Source organism: Indicator indicator, chromosome 21 (assembly GCF_027791375.1).
Source record: "Indicator indicator isolate 239-I01 chromosome 21, UM_Iind_1.1, whole genome shotgun sequence".
In the NCBI taxonomy this organism is placed as follows: Eukaryota; Metazoa; Chordata; class Aves; order Piciformes; family Indicatoridae; genus Indicator; species Indicator indicator.
In genome coordinates this window covers 240,932-257,748 of record NC_072030.1, presented here as the reverse complement: position 1 = coordinate 257,748, position 16,817 = coordinate 240,932, and the positions used below count along the sequence as shown (strand labels likewise).

At 45.7% G+C, this 16,817-nt stretch overlaps 1 protein-coding gene across 9 annotated transcripts in view; it reads left to right on the top strand.

Moving 5' to 3' along the window:
- PPP6R3 (protein phosphatase 6 regulatory subunit 3) overlaps positions 1-16,817 on the top strand; it is a 63,053-nt gene that overhangs the window by 19,179 nt on the left and 27,057 nt on the right. For 6 of the 9 annotated variants that reach the window (XM_054390407.1, XM_054390405.1, XM_054390406.1 and 3 more), the window contains exons 1-9: positions 2,418-2,438; positions 4,547-4,779; positions 6,585-6,771; positions 8,191-8,328; positions 8,864-8,929; positions 9,104-9,216; positions 10,250-10,363; positions 13,382-13,511; positions 14,873-15,025. In XM_054390407.1, the coding sequence (XP_054246382.1) occupies positions 2,427-2,438; positions 4,547-4,779; positions 6,585-6,771; positions 8,191-8,328; positions 8,864-8,929; positions 9,104-9,216; positions 10,250-10,363; positions 13,382-13,511; positions 14,873-15,025 (1,146 nt within the window). In that variant the 5' untranslated portion in view covers positions 2,418-2,426. Of the gene's footprint in view, positions 1-2,417; positions 2,439-4,546; positions 4,780-6,584; positions 6,772-8,190; positions 8,329-8,863; positions 8,930-9,103; positions 9,217-10,249; positions 10,364-13,381; positions 13,512-14,872; positions 15,026-16,817 lie in introns of those variants that run through there. The other 3 variants (XM_054390401.1, XM_054390400.1, XM_054390403.1) reach the window with 1 other exon arrangement.

Genomic DNA, 16,817 nt, shown 5'->3' with positions numbered 1-16,817 from the left:
AAGCTCTGGCTGAGTGAAACAGGCAGTTTAGAAGCAGCTACTGGAGTGTCTTCCCTTCCAGTTTGGGTGATTGGTGATTCTGTTTAGCTCTCAAACTTTTTTCAGATGTGTACTTGTGTTTAGCTTTGAACAGATGGTCCATTTCCAGTGTCAGAATTAGCACTTTACAAATGCTGTGTAAGCAGTGTCCTTTGGAGAAAGGAAACTAAAGCTGGAAACTAGTTAAGTATACCTTGGGACTAAGTGGTTGAGGTCATGTGAAGCTGGTGGAAGATCATGCTTAGTGTTTTAAAGAAATCAGTTAATACATTTAAAGATTTTAGTATTGGTAAATTCTTTTAATCATACAGGCATAAGAGTTGATCATTATTTTGCCCCTCTCCAGCCTCCTTGTTTTCATTTTTAGAAGCATTGTAATTGCTTTTGTCATTAAGAAATATAAGACCTGCTTGAAAACTTCAGGTGACACCAGGGGCTCTTGGTGGCTGCATCCAACAACTCTTCTGTAAGTTGCCACACTGTTGAGAGAATTTGTTTTGCTGAAGTAAACTACACAATTTAGGATGTGTTTAATTGAAAAAGTTTGTTGGTACAAAAGGAACTTAGTTTTACTTCATTGTGTACTTGAAGCTGTAGTAAGAAAAAACGCTGCTAGATAAAATTGGCAGTTACATTCTGTTTCATTTTTTACTGCAGTCCTTGTTACAACTCTCTGTAGCATTTTTAAGACTTTCAGACATTTCAGAATCTTCAGTGGGTGCTGATGGATGTTTTAAAACATTTCTTTTGCCTGAAAAGGCAGCTGGGTGTTGCTGTAAAATGTGTAGGCTTCCTACTGGAAGATCTGTGTCTGCTTCTAGCATCCTATGGTTAGGTAGAACATGCTGTTGCTGGCTAGCCAAGTCTCTTGGGGTTTCCTTTCCAAGCTGTTCTGGGTAGCTGTCAATACTCAGGTGTATCAGATACCTAGCTGGAAGTGACTCCTTGCAAGGTATGTTTCTTATATTTGTTTTAAGTATGATGCTTTAAAAGTTCAGCTGAAATGAGCAGCTGACTTTAATTTCATTATGTACCAAAGGGACTTGTGAGGGCTAACAACTGTTTTGGAAAATGTTCACTATAGGAGATATTGCCCCAAATTAAACTCCATGCTCGTCTGTCTGGAAGTCATACAGCTTTGTCCTGTGGCTTCAAAGAAACTGCCTGTATTCAGGAAGGGAGTTTGACAGCTAGGTTGACTTCAAGCTACAGAGAGCCTTACTGAGTGACTGGTAGTAGCATTTTCTGGTGGAGGTTCCAGTCAAGCATTTGACCTCTGTAAAGAACCATGGCCCAGTTACTGCTAAATAGAATGCACCTCGTGTAGTTTAGCTGGGGCAGGCAGTAGGCTGCAGTTTTTGCCTGGTCTGAAAGAGTCACTTCCGATCCTTTCTTTCTTTCAGCAAACAACTCAAGTGAGAATTTCATTTGCCCTGCCTTGGAGCAGTTGGCAGGCATTCTTCCTTCTGGTGGGCTGCTTCTTTCCTTGCAAGTTCAACTCAGGTCTTTACTAGGTGGAATGTTTATTTGAGCATTCGTTCAGAGGAGAAACTGTTAATATTAACTAAGAAAACAAAGCAATGTTTCTGCATGCTGGGTGTTCCTTGGGATCTTGAGTTGTCCTAAGTTTTACATCAGCAAGTTGGTGCAAGGTTTGAGCAGTACCTTTGGTGTGAGTCCATTAGTATTTCTTGCTGGGAACTGTCAGAGGTTACAGAAAGCAAACTCAAGTCACAAGGTAGTCATGTATCTGCAGCAGCCCCACCATCTTTAAAACCATTTTCCTTTTGCCATCTGGGAATTTTTAGTATCATCCTGGGTTATTTTGCTTCTTGTAATACATGATCTTGGGCATGTCTTGTATTTGCACTCTTTTGCATCTTGCATTAAGTTGCGTTAAGTGTTGCGACTTTTCTGATCATGTTGGCAGTGAAGTTGAATGTTGGGAGCATGACTTGACTCACACCTTCCAGACAGGGAAATTTCAGGAGCAGCATTCCTGATTTGTGGACATAAGGCCCAATTCTGACTGTTGAAATTTGGAAAAAAGCATAAAGGTAATTCAACATTTGAGAACTGCTGGGATCTAGGAGGGGGGCAGAGCAGTGGGCTGTGAGCAGAACAATGACTCTTGGGTTTAAAGCTTACATTCAGGGCTGTGGGAGGCTGATTCTAGGTTATTACCAGTGATCACACCTCAGAAAATTCTCTTTGGTGTTCCTGGACTTTGTTTGGCACTTTTTATGTTGTTTATTTTTCCTTATTTCGAAGGACCTGGGCTCCTGTTGAAAAGTGATGGAGCAATCTCTGGCCGGCACCTGGGATGCTGAGGGAACAGCCCCTAAGAGAGTTTGCCTGGGAGAGCCTTTGTGAAATAACGCAGTGCCATGTTTGCAGTAGTATGCCTCTTTTTTGTTGCTCTTCTCCTTTCTTGAGTTTCTCTTGAATTAAGTAACTGAGAAATGCATCGAAGCTGCTGAAATGAACTGCAATCACATCTGCCATGAGCATTGGTAGTGGCTGCTTGCAAAGATGCCACTGCCACTAACTGGGGCAAGGGAAGGGATTTGATCTACTTTCTAGAGGCTTAACCCTGAAACAAAAGCATCCTGTGACTTTGATCTAGTGCACTGGTTTCACTTGCTTACAATAAGGCTGTGTGTAGCCTGAATACACACAAGCTGGTGCTTTTAATTACTTGGTATAATTTGATTTTAAGATCATTGGTGAGATCAGGTGTTTAGAACCTTGCTTGTAAATTTACTAATACTTTTTAGGAAAAAATAATTTTCTTTTAACCACTTAATCCTTGATGGGATCTCAGGTGATATTAAGTATAATACTGCAACCAAAATTACCTGCACCTTCTCCTGATTGGTTTTGACTCCCATATCCTTAAGCAGAGAGGTCTGTAATCTAGGAGCAGTTACGTATGCTTACAGCTTCTGACCGAAGGCCAGGCTAAGTAAGGTGGTGTCAAGTGGTCAGTGTGTGACAGCAAGTGAAAGCTCTTCTCCATAGGGAGTATCCCAGGCTTTTTCTGGTCTTTAGGCCAAACCCTGGAAGTCTTGCTCATGAAGAGTCCAAAAGGTTGAGCTGGATCCTTGGACTTGGCATCTGTTTCTTAAACTGCTCAAGTACTAAATCTGATGCTTCACTGTTGTAGAAGCTGTACTGTGCAAGCTGAATCCAGTAGAACTCAGAAGTACATGCTCTCAGCTCTTCACATGGAAGGGGGCTGGAGATTTCTGGTTTAGTTTTTGTAAGTTTTTTTGACAAAAGCATAGTTAGATTCTTGTCTTTTAAACTTGTTTCTGTATACAACCTGCAGTTTGAGTTCTCTCTAAAGTAGTAGTATTCACCTACAGTCTCTGCAGTAAGGATGTGTCCTCACAGCTGATGTCACTAGTACACAGCAGGAGTTCAGTGAATGAATCCTTCACACTTGGAAGGCAGTTACAAAGGAACAGAAGGAGTGTTTCCTTTTGAAAAGCATGCTGGTTCCATTTGTAAGGAAAACAAAGTTTCTCTTACTGTTCCCCAGTATCTCTTCAATCCACTAAAATTCGCTATTCACATAAGAGCAGCTGATGCTGTCAGAAGTGATGTCTGTCCTGGAAAAGCCCTGTGTCAGAGAAGAGGGATGGAGCAAATGCTTGTATTGATCTTAATGACAGCTGAGAGCAGGAACTGATTTGATCTGTTGTAAACCAAAACATTCTGGTAGCATAGTTGTCTCAGTAGCAGCTGCTTCCAAGCTGTTTTAGACCAGCAGAATTAGCATGGATGTGCCAAAGCATTTTATAAAGACAGGTGAAGTTGCTCATCCTTACACATTTCTGCTGTGGCCTTTCACAGTGTTTGCCACATGTTTGCATGAGATATTGTCCCTTGTTCTTTCTCTTGTGTCAGGTTTGTGGAGGAAGGTCCATTGAGAGAATAGGTCCTGAGTGGAATTGAGCTCCAGGACTTTGTGCACTACCTGCAAGTTGTTAATTGTTCCTGGAGAAATGATGATTTGTTTGTTTTAATTATAAGTTGTCTTCTTCGGGAAGAGGTGGTACTGTAGTGCATATGCAGTGCCCATTTTATCCTCCCACTTCTTTTAATTGCTGAGCAGCTTTTTTCTGAATCTGAGACTTGGTGTGTAGATTAAAAACAAAAGCTGGGAAGAACAACTTCAGTAAGCTGCCATTTTACTTCTAATGTAGATTAGCATGTTCCTTTCACATACAAACCCCCAGAGCCTACCCTTACCTTTGGGTGTTAGAATAATGGCTATTGCTAAAGGTATACAAAGTCCTATGGAGTCTTCTTTAGTCAAACCTGATTTAAGAGCTTTTGATCATCAGCATCTACTGTTGTTTCCTTTGAGTTCTAGAAAGTTTCTGTGCATGCAGGTACCTTTGGGGTTAGAAGTTGTGAAACGCTGCTCTGAAGGGTTGCTACAAATACTGCTGCAGTGGATTTGTAACCTTAGTGGTCTGTGCATGTTCTTCTTCTGCAGACCAGCATGTTTTGGAAATTTGATCTCCATTCGTCATCCCACATAGATACACTTCTAGAGCGAGAAGATGTGACACTGAAGGAGTTGATGGATGAAGAGGATGTTCTGCAAGAGTGCAAGGCTCAGAATCGCAAACTTATTGAGTTCCTGCTGAAGTCAGAATGCTTGGAAGATTTGGTGTCATTTATCATCGAAGAGCCACCGCAAGACATGGATGAAAAGATTCGATATAAGTAGGAAAACCTTGTGGGGGGTGTGGGAGGCTTGAGAAGGTGGAAGGAGGGGTTGAATCTCTGCATGCTGGTCTATCAGAGTAAGCCATTCTAATCCTTGCATATTTTCTCAGTCACAGACTTATAGAATGGGTTGTGTTGGAAGGGACCTTAAAGCTCATCCAGTTTCAACCCCCTGACATGGGCAGGGACACCTCCTACCAGCCCAGCCTGCACAAGGCCTCATCCAGCCTGGCCTTGAACACCTCCAGGAGGAGGCATTCACAGCCTCCCTGGGCAACCTGTTCCAGTGTCTCCCCACCCTCACTCTCAAGAATTTCTCCCTCCTCTCCAGTCTCAATCTCTCCCAGCTCAAAGCCATTGTCCCTCATCCTGGCACTCCCAACCCTTGTCAAAAGTTCCTCCCCAGCTCTCCTGAAGCCCCTTCAGGTACTGGAGGGCTGCTTTAAGGTCTCCCTGGACACTTCTCTTCTCCAGGCTGAACAGCTCCAATTCTCCCAGCCTGTCCCCACAGAGGAGGTGGAAGAGGTGATAAAAACCTGTAATTCACAAATGCTACTAGAAGCTTGTCCAAAGGGGACTTACAAGAAAAAAAAAATTCAGAACTCGTGTATGGCCTTTGTAGTTATTTTAAAATATCTACAAAGTTCATGTCAGTTCTGATGTTTTTTAATTTTTTTTTCTTTAAAGAAAATAGATGAGTGAACTCCTATTTGGGTAGTGTGGTTAAATGCTTAGCTTGGTTTTTTTGATGTTTGGGAAGATGTTTTGACAATGCTGATTGGAAGGCCTGTATCACTTCTTGGAAGAACACAGACTTAACACCTGGTGCCTGGTGTTTGCCTTTGCGGATGAGGAACTGTAAGAGTTAAGTATGGCCTTGACTTCAGCTAGCTTGCTGAGGAGGTTCAGACTGTATGGTCAGCCTAGCAATCCTAGCGAATTGTTGCCAAAGCCCTTCTGCTGGTTTTGGCCTATTTTAGAGTTGTCTGTCCAGGAAGCTGCTTTTTCTTTCTTAAAGCAGGATGTAAAAGAATGATGTGAAATAAGCTGCACTTCACCATTTCTTGTAAATCAAACTACCTGTAATTGTTAGTGGAGTTTGAAATTGAGGCATCTTCTGCTTAAGGCTGAAGCTGCTGATGCTGTCAATGCCTCAGTGTAAGTGGGTGATGGTACTGTCACATGCAGCCAGTTACTGCTCTTGATGGCCTCTTAGTTTAATTACTCTGTTCTGAACTGTGCTTCTGACTGTGCCATGAAGCAGTACTAGCTAGTTTGGGAGGCTTTGGCAGGGTTAGACTAGTTTGCTGGGTTTCTGCCTAATTTATGTGCCTATCCTGAGGCTATTCCTTTTGACCTTCCCAATCTAATCCCTGTTATGGTTAGAAAGGGGCAAAGCCAAAGCCACGGCTCCAGGCCCAGTGTCGGGCCAGTGCTGTCAGTCTGGTGAACTTCGCTGTCTTGTTTTCACCTTCAAAAGAGGTGGCTTCTGAAATGAGAGATCATTGCTTGATCAGATGGCTTTCACAAGAGCTGTTAGATCAAAAGCCTGCCCTTTCTGTGTTTGTCCAGTGCCTGCCCTGCTGCTGCTGAAGAGCAGAGCAGTCTATTTCTTGCATACAAGAGCAGAGCTTGCAGGCTGACTGTGCAGTTCTGTTCCTTTGCAGTAGTTTGCTGCTTTAACCTACTTGAAAAGTTAGTCAGAAGGCTTAGCAGGTTCTGAATCCAGAGCTGGAAATGTGACAGCTTTGAAGTATGAGGGAAGGATTTTTTTTTTAATTTTCTTTTTTCTTTCTCCCCAGATACCCAAACATATCCTGTGAGCTGCTAACATCAGATGTCTCACAGATCAACGATAGGCTGGGAGAAGAAGAATCCTTACTCATGAAACTGTACAGCTTCCTTTTAAATGAATCTCCTCTAAACCCTTTATTGGCCAGTTTCTTCAGCAAGGTGCTAAGTATTCTTATAAGCAGAAAACCAGAACAGGTAAATATTTTCATGCTCCCTCACTTGAGTGCTCTCATAACTTTGTAGTACTGCTTTTCACATTTGAGGGATAGCAGCAGAGTCAAAAAAGAGCATTCAGCTTCCACAGTAGTAGACACTAAGGTGTTTTTTTTTATGCTGTGTGCAGGAATAAAAATTGTCTGCATGAGTAAGACATACTGGAGTAGGCTTTGCCTGAGCTATTTTTTGCTCAGTGTGTGAGTGCTTACCTTTTTTCTTGTCATCTCAGTACTTTGAGGTGATTTTTTGGGTTAATTTAGGTTGGAAGGGACTTTCCAATGCCCCTGCCATGGGCAGGGACACCACGTTGATTCAGTCCCCACAGCTCAAGGCCTCATGCGGCCTGGCCTTGAACACCTCCAGGCAAGAGGCATCCACAGCCCCCCTGGGCAACCTGTTCCAGTCTCTCCCCAGCTTCACCCTCAACAATTTCTTCTTCCTCTCCACTCTCAATCTCCCCTCTCCCACCTCAAAGCAATTGTCCCTCATCCTGTCACTCCCAGCCCTTGTCAAAAGTCCCTCCCCAGCTCTCCTGGAGCCCCTTTAGGTACTAGAAGGCTGCTCCAAGGTCTCCCTGGACCCTTCTTTTCTCCAGGCTGAACAGCTCCAATTCTCCCAGCCTAGCCCCTCAGGGGAGGTTCTGCAGCCCTCTGATTATCTTGGTGACCTCCTCTGGACTCTCTGCAGCAGCTCCAGGTCCTTCTTGTGCTGGGGGCCCCAGAAGTGGTGGCAGTGCTGCAGGAGGGGTCTGATCAGAGCAGAGGGGCAGAATCCCCTCCCTGTGCTGCTGCTCTCCCTGCTCTGGATGCAGCTCAGCACACAGCTGCCTGCTGGGCTGCTGGTGACCATTGCTGACTCCTGGGGAGTTTGTCAGCAGCTGACACCACCCCCAAGGCCTCCTCCACACTGCTCTTGAGCTGCTCCTTGCCCAGCCTGGATTTGTGCTTTTTGTACTCTGCTGCTGTGACCCAGCACTGCAGACAGCTGCAGTGAGTGGTTCTCCTACCTGAGCAGATGAAGTCTGTGATTGTTGTGTCTAATTGTCCAAGCTCTGTGTGTTTTTGTATTATGTCAAGCCTTTGCTGTGTGGAGTTTTGCTTACTAAGCAGGGGTGAGAGCAGTTCATTGCAACAAGGAAATCTTGGCTATGTATTGAGTTAGGAGTAGTTTATGGTCAGCAAGCTGGGTTTGAGAGGAAGCGCAAGACGGTGCACATGGTCTGGATCTGTCCTGTGGCTGTCTTGCTGTGCTCTGTGTATTTTATCTTGCCTTGATAAGTGTTTCAGAAGTTCTCCTTTATTCTCTGTGTTTGGTAGAGAGAAACTGAAGCTGTCGGGTGTGGTTTGCAGTGTGCGGTACAGCTCAGCACATGTAAGCTTACTTCTCTTTTGTTTCTAGATTGTGGAGTTTTTAAAGAGGAAACATGATTTTGTAGACCTCATCATTAAGCACATAGGGACCTCTGCTATCATGGACTTGTTGCTCAGGCTACTGACTTGCATAGAACCTCCCCAGCCCCGACAAGAAGTGTTAAATGTAAGTCAAGTGTCTGGAGGGAATTTGGCTAAGTGTGTGAGCAGGTTGCTGCTGCTGCTTCCACAGGTTGTTCTTAAATGGGGTGAATCTAGATCTCGGGGTTGGGTTGGGTCAGTGGGTGGGTTAGGTTGGTTGGGATTGTTTTACTTTTTCTTTATGGAGCTTGCCCATGGGTGTGCTCTTTCAACAGAGCCATGGCACTGCTGGGGACAACTTAGAACCTGAGTGGCAGTTCTCTTCCCTGCTCTTCAATATTGAACTTCAAATTGCCAGATGCAGTTTCCAAAACGTTTTGGGCCTTACTGACCCTTTTTTGGCATCAGAACATTTATTGGAAGATTATATCTAAGGTTTTCTCTTCCACAGCTGCTCAGAAACAATCATTTTACTGTTTTTCTGAAGTGCTGTTAGTCCTGGTTTAGAAATACCCACAGTATGGCTTTTGGCAGTTGTCAAACAACTACTTAATGTTGTGAATTCACTGAATTTCTTCATGTGGATGATGTCTCCCTAACACCACCCAACTCTTTTGCAGTGGTTAAATGAGGAGAGAATTATCCAACGGCTCGTGGAAATTGTCCATCCATCTCAAGATGAAGATGTAAGTATTGCTCTGACACTGCTGGCTCTGGCTGTTCAGCAACTTGCTGAACTTCTGCTGTTTTTTTCCTTGCTGCTGTGGTCATTGGAAAGAGGCTGTGTGCTCTTCTCCAGCTGAAGGGCTGCAGCCCAGCACATTCCTGCTCTCTAGTGAAGAGCTGTTTCTGTGTTCCAGAGGCATTCAAACGCATCCCAGTCGCTCTGCGAGATCATTCGCCTGAGCAGAGACCAGATGTTACAAGTCCAGAACAGTTCAGAACCAGACCCACTGCTGGCAAGTCTGGAGAAGTAAGTGAGCTGCTGAATTTCTGGGACTTTCAGTTCAGAAAAAGCATTTTTCTTTTGAGATTGAGACCCTTTTGGAATGCCAAGCTCTGCATTTCAGGTGAATTTTCTTGGCTTCTCATCTGTGTAATTTTCTGTGAGTGCAAGAGTGCGGAGCTACCTGGAGGGCTTCTTTGGGGGAGGGTTGTCTCAGGAAGGTATTTCCTTGTACTGCCACAGGTAGTGGGATAGGACATGTGGAGGTCAGAGCACGTATAGGAGGCTCTGGCTCAGATGTGTTCTTTATGTTGATCTAAGCCTGTGTTTCTGCCAGAGAATATTCTTCTGCCCTTCCTTCTTGCTTTTGCTGCTGTAGGTTTGGGTTTGCTTGGCTGTTAGGGCAAGCTGAGTCACCCTTACCTGCCTGAGAACTCTAAAGTGTGCAATACAAATCCTTGCTTAAATGCAGACAGTGGTTGCCATAAACATGATGCTCTTGAGGCCACTGTCTTGAAAGAAGAGTAAAGTTATTTTTTTTGTAGTGGGTGAAGGGTGTTGGAAAGGGTCAGGATTAGGAGTACCTCGAAAGAAAGAGAGCCTACAGTTACATACATTTTCTTTTCATAAGAGAAGAATGAAGACTTTGGAAATTTGGATCCCTCTTGGATGTCAGACATTTAAACATCAAGGTTTTAGTTTTACCCAGCTGTGGTCAAAATGCTACAATAAACCAGAAAATGAAGAGCGTTTTGCTCCTGCACTTAAAATGAAATCTACAGAAAGTTTAAACTGGTTAGGACAAAAGCCCATAGTTGTGGTTTTTGAAATACATGTTGGCTGTCACATCAAAAAGCCGGCTCAGTGGAAGGGGCAGGAAAATGTCTGGGACAGTGAGGGTGGGAGTGACTGTCCCAGAGGTACCTGCTGGCTTGAAATAGTTACCAGAGTTGTTCATGTTATCCCCTTGCTAATTTTACACAGACAGGTGATAGCTGCTTCTGCTAACAGCTGGATCCTGAAGGAGTGTTACATTTGGTGCCAATGCTTTTCTTTTCAGGCAGGAAATCATAGAGCAGCTGCTGTCTAACATCTTTCATAAAGAAAAGAATGAGTCTGCAATAGTCAGTGCAATCCAGATCCTGCTGACCCTGCTGGAGACACGGCGACAGACGTAAGTGCTCTTAGTGCACTCAGATTCTGCCTGCAGGACCTGACTGAACTGCTCAGCAAAAGCAAGTATGTGCTCAGACTGAAGCACTTTCATGGCTTGTGGTAGCTGAAGAAGTGAAGGAACGAACCAAGTGGCCTCCTGACCTGGCAGATGGAGTCAGGGAGCAGTATAGTCCTCCTGTAATCCAGAAGGAAGCAGTTAGAGACCTGCTGAGCCACCTGTGTCCCCACAAGTCTATGGGACCAGATGGGATCCATCCTACAGTAATGAGAGAGCTGGCAGATGAGCTCACTTTTAACAGCCCTGGCTGACCTGGTGAGGTCCCAGATGACTGGAAACTGGCCAACATGATGCCCATCCACAAGAAGGACCAAAAGGAGGAGCCAGGGAATCCCAGGCCTGTCAGCCTGACCTCAGTGCTAGGCAAGACTGTGGAACACAGCACCTACCAGGATGGCTGAGGGATCAGGCCCAGCCAGCACAGATTTAGGAGGGGCAGGTCCTGCCTGACCAACCTGATCTCCTTCTATGACCAGGTGACTGCCTGGTGGATGTGGGGCAGGCTATGGATGTAGTCTGCCTGGGCTTCAGCAAGGCCTTTGACACTGTCCCCCATAGCAAACTCCTGGCCAAGCTGGCAGCCAATGGCCTGGACAGGAGGCACTCTGTGCTGGGTTAGGAGCTGGCTGGAGGGCCAGGCCCAGAGAGTGGTGGTGAATGGTGCCACATCCAGCTGGCAGTGAGTCACTAGTGATGTCCCCCAGGGATCAGTGCTGGGCCCCATCCTGATCAATATCTTTATTGATGATCTGGATGAGGGGATTAGTCCATCATCAGTAAGTTTGTAGATGACACCAAGCTGGGGGCAGGTGTGGATCTGTTAGAGGGCAGGAGGGCTCTGCAGAGGGACCTTGGCAGGCTGGACAGATGGGCAGAGTCCAAGGGTATGACATGCAACATGTCCAAGTGCCAGGTTCTACATACTGGCCACAAAAAAACCCAGGCAGTGCCACAGGCTGGGGACAGAGTGGCTGGAGAGCAGCCAGGCAGAGAGGGACCTAGGGGTACTGGTGGACAGCAGCTGAACATGGGCCAGCAGTGTGCCTAGGTGGCCAAGAAGGCCAGTGGCCTCCTGGCCTGGATCAGAAATAGTGTGGCCAGCAGGAGCCGGGAAGCCATTCAGCACTGGTTAGGCCACACCTTGATTCCTGTGTCCAGTTCCAGGCTCCTCAGTTTTAAGAAGGATGTTGAGTTGCTTGAATGTGTCCAAAGAAGGGCAACAAAACTGGGGAGGGGTCTGGAGGAGAGGCTGAGGGAGCTGGGGGTGTGTAACCTGGAGAAGAGGAGGCTCAGGGCAGACCTTATTGCCATCTACAACTACCCAAAGGGAGGTTGTAGCCAGGTGGGGGTTGGTCTCTTCTCCCAGGCAACCAGTGACAGAAGAAGAGGACACAGTTTGAAGCTGCACTGGGGGAGGTTTGGGCTGATGTTAGATTCTTCCCAGAAAGAGAGAATGGCTGTTGGAATGTGCTACCCAGGGAGGTGGTGAAGTCACTGTCCCTGGAAGTCTTTAAAATAAGACTGGATGAGGCACTTAGTACCATGGTTTAGTTGATTAGATGGTGTTGGGTAATAGGTTGGACTTGATCTCAAAGGTCTTTTCCAACCTGGTTAGTTCTGTGATTTCTGGTTGGCCTCTGCACTTGCCCTAAGGACTGGCCTTTCTGCAGTGTTTGCTAGAAGTCAGTTTAAGTGCTGTGCTCAGACTCATCACTTGTTTTGTGGATACAAGGAGTGGAGGAAATCTGTGCTGTTTAGTGTTGTGGGGATTGGCTTTAAAAAGTTACTTGGGATTGTTCTACAACTTCACTTTGAGAAACTGCTGAGCTCTGCTACATTCAACTTGTTTGTGTTTCTCAGGATAGCTGAGTAAAGGGCTCATGGAATCATTTTTGTTGGCAAAGCCCTTTTAAGATCATTAAGTCCAACGATTCTCTAACTCCACCAAGTCTGGGGTTAAACCATGTCTCTCAGAACCACATCTGTCTTTTAAACATCTCCTGGGATGGGGATTCAACCACCTTCCTGGGCAGCCTGCTCCAGTGCTTGAGAACCCTTCCAGTGGAAAAAAATTCCTTCTAATATCCAAACTAAACTTTCCCTGGGACAATATAAGGCCATTTCCTCTCATCCCATTGCTCATTTCTTGGAGAAGAGACCAACCCTCACCTGGCTCCGGCTTCTATTCAGGGAGCTGTAGAAAGTGAGGTTTGTTTCCCTTCAGCTTCCTCTTCTCCAGACTAACCAACCCCATTTCCCTCAGCTGCTCCTCCCCACCCCTGTTCTCCAGACCCTTCCCCAGCTTTGTTGCCCTTCTCTGGACACACTCCAGCTACTCAGTGCCCTTGTTGGAGTGAGGGGTCAAAACTGAACACAGTACTTGAGATGTGGCCTCACCAGCACTGAGTACAGGGGGACAATCACTTTCCTGGCCCTGCTAGTCATATTGGCCAGGGTGCTGTTGGCCTTCTTGGCCTCCTTGGCAAGAGTCTACTCTTGTATCAAATGGTGAGGCTAAAGTTTTCCTCTGGGCTAAGTGGCACATTTGTTTAGCTGTAAAGCTACTTATACACATATTTAATGGAAGTCTGCTTGGTAGCCTGCTGCCTGGTAGCTGCATCAGCAGGGGAAGGTGAAGGATGTCAGGAAGGAATGTGAGCATGTTAGGGAAGCAAACCAGGAGGAAGTCAATCATAAACATTTGCATATCTAATACATTCTGGCATGGTGAAGGACGTACTGGAGATTCCAAGCACTATAAACCTAAAACTACTAGGAATAGTGATTGAAAAAATCATGTTCAGCCCTTAGTTCACAATTTGTCTTTGCAACCTTGGTTTTCCTTGTCCTTTTCTTCTTTTCACATGTCTTCAGAACCATCCCACTCTCAGAATCATACCTTAAAGATGTTTTGGAATTAGTTTGGATACTCATTCTCAGCTGTTGATTGTGTTATAGGTTTGAAGGCCACATAGAGGTCTGTCCTCCAGGCATGAGCAATTCAACGTACTCAGTCAACAAAAATGTTTTAGAAGCCATAAAGTCACGACTTTCATCCTTCCATGAGCTCCTGCTTGAGCCTCCAAAAGTGAGTGAAACCTTCTGTTACCAATTCATTGAAACAAGCCTGTTGCAGTGTGGCTATGTTAGGCAGGTCACAATAACAAAACCCAGGCTGACAACTTTTGGGCAAACTCCCAGCCTGTTGTGAGCTTTGCTGCTCATTATTACTGTCCCTGGGCCAAAGAGTTGTGCTAATTGACGTGCTTTTCCAGCTAAATTGTGTTTAGTTGGCCTTGAAGGGATTCCTTCTTTCCCAAAGCAGTGGGTCCTGTTTTCTGCTTGGAAATCTTGCCTGGATTGGAAATGTCGGACTGTGGATGCCTCAGTTGTTCAGAGCCTTCAGCATGGCCCACATGAGGCCTGCACAGTGCCTCTACACATGCCCAGGACCTGAGCAGACCAGCTCCATGGCATGTACCCTGTACCCTAGGCATGGTAAATTCTTTAGGCTTTTGAACTGATTGAAGCAGCTTCTCTCTGTCATGCTGCTGCAGCAGATAAACAGCAGCTGAATAAGCAGGGGGTTGCCCATGATCCATTGACAATATTTGCCACTAAAATTTTCCCTGGCAGAGTTTCAGCCAGGGCACTGTACCCTGAACTGAGTGCCATGGTCCATAGGAGAGGAGGACTTATGGGCCAAAACGAAGACCAGAGAAAAAGTAGAAAATACCAGCTTAGGGAGGGCCAGGGGAGTGTTAACGTTCAGCAACATGAGACTGCAAGACTTCCAAATGCAGGAGAGGTAATAAAATGCAAAGAAACTGCCTGCTTTTTATTGCAACAAAATGCCAAGTTGTGGGTCTGCAGTGCAATGAAAGCAGGCTCCCATAAGCTACCTGAGGATTCTCTGATGGTTGGCCACACTTAGCAGTTAAGTCATGTAGTAAAGTGAGGGAATCTGGGCTCATTCAGAGCAGAAGTGGAAGGAGCATCAGTTAGGTGATGGTGTTTTGGTTTAGGCTTAGGTAAGGAATGGACTAAATGAACTAGCAGAATGTCATTTGGCTGCTGTCTGGTGCAAGAGTGGTGCTGGGCAAGCAAAAAATGACATCCAGTGTAAACAGCAGGCAGCAGTGGTCTGCTTGTCAAAAAGTGTGTGCCTCGTGTAGGAGCCATGAAGCTCCTCATTCTAATTCAAAGACCCAAGGGAAGTATCTCCTGATTCCTTCTGAGGCTGGGTGGAATGCATCTTGTAGCACTCCTGCCTGTGAGTGCTACAAGAAGCTGTGGTTGTCAGAGGGCAGATTGCCTTTAAATAAGGCTGTTGCTCTAGGACTGACCGGATCCGTTTCTGAGCCTCACTGCCATTGTGCATGGTAATCATGAGCTGGTGTTTTAAAGATGTTTCAACAGATTTATCTGCCTACCTTTTTCTGTTTTTAGAAGAGTGTCATGAAGACAACCTGGGGTGTGTTGGATCCACCTGTGGGAAACACACGTTTAAATGTGATTAGGTTAATATCTAGCCTTCTGCAGACCAACACAGGCAGTGTCAATCAGCAGCTCATAGAGCTTAACAGCATAGGAGTCATACTGGTAAGAACTTAATGCTGCTTGCTTTACTCTTCAAGATTGCTGTCTGTTGCTGCAGGTCATTTCTAGTATATTTTCCAGTCTGACTTCTGAGTTTAAGAACTTCTTACACCAGATTTTACTGTTAGGACTCCATCCATCTCAAGTCAGCATTTTCCTCTGATCACTTCAGTGGTTCTTACTCTTTGCACCTGATTTTCTTATTTTTTCATCTCTATGTTGTCAGGTTTTCAGCCATAGCCAAGGCTTCCCTGCTGTTCTCATTCTCGTTTCTTCCAAACCCCTTTTTCCTCTTGTGCACCAAAGGTTGTCTCAGCACTGTCATCCAAAGGGACAGTTATTCTTGGTAGCTCAGAAGCCTTCAACCTCTGAAAGCAGGACCTTGCACAAGAAATTTTCAGTGGGCTAACTTGCTCCTTTGCTGATGTGGAATGTGCACTTGGAGGACTTCTACCTCATCCTTCAACCATAGCAGTGTTGAGGTTGACCAGAAAAAGCAAGTGTTGCTATCAGTTCAGAAATAACTAGCAAAGCATGCTAGAACTTACAGCACAGGTCCTAAAGGCAATATGTAAACTTCTGCTTCTAAGTAGGCAGCTGCAAACTTTGAAGTGTGTAGATTTTCTCTGCCTCATTGTTTTAGTCTAAAACACCTTTATCCTTCAACTAACTGATACAGTTCTGGTCATGATGTCTTCATCTCCCTTTCATGAGCCAGCAGTGCATGTGCAGCCTGGAAAGCAAATCACTTCCTGGGCTGCGTCAAGAGAAGCATAGCCAGCAGGGTGAGGGAGGTGATTCTCCCCCTCTACTCCACTCTGGTGAGGCCCCACCTGGAGTACTTCATCTAGTTCTGGAGCCTCTATTAGAGGAAAGATCTGGAGGTGCTGGAAGGTGTCCAGAGAAGGGCCATGAGGATGAGCAGAGGGCTGGAGCTGCTCTGCTATGGAGACAGCCAGAGAGAGTTGGGGTTGTGCAGTCTGGAGAGGAGAAGGCTCCCAGGAGACCTTCTTGTGGCCTTCCAGGATCTGAAGGGGGCCTACAAGAAAGCTGGGGAGGGACTTTTGAGGGTGTGAGGGAGTGATAGGATTGGGGGGAATGGAGAAAAAAGAATAGAAATGTGTAGATTTAGATAGGATATTAGAAAGAAGTTTTTCCCCATGAGGGTGGTGAGACACTGGAACAGGTTGCCCAAGGAGGTGGTGGAAGCCTCATCCCTGGAGGTTTTTTTTAAGGCCAGGCTGGATGTGGCACCCTGATCTAGTGTGAGGTGTCCCTGCCCATGGCGGGGGAGTTGGAACTGGATAATCCTTGAGGCCCCTTCCAACCCTAACAATTCTATGATTCTATGATTCTCTGCACAGCTGGGCTCTGCAGATAGGGGCTAGCTTGTACACAAATAGCTAACTTCACTGTCACTGCAGCTGTGCTGTCTGAGGGAGCATGCATACTATGAACACAGGCACCTTCTGAGCAGCTTACTTTATGCACTAAATTCAGTGAGGATTGAACATGCTTTGCAGGTTTTGAGTAAGGAAGAAAAGTAATTACAGTCAGAGAAGCTTTTCAGTGTTTCCTGCTGTTTGCTGAAACAGCCTGTGCCTTACTGTGAGACTTGCCTGGTAGGATAAGGACCTGTCTCGTTCCACTGCCATGTCTTTGTGGGAGGCTGTCTTGAGTTTGAGAGGACTGAAGGAAAATGTTGAGATCTTCAGCTGTACTTTGAATCATAGAATCAGTCAGGGTTGGAAGGGATCACAAGGATCATCTAGTTCTAACCCCCCTGCCACAGGCA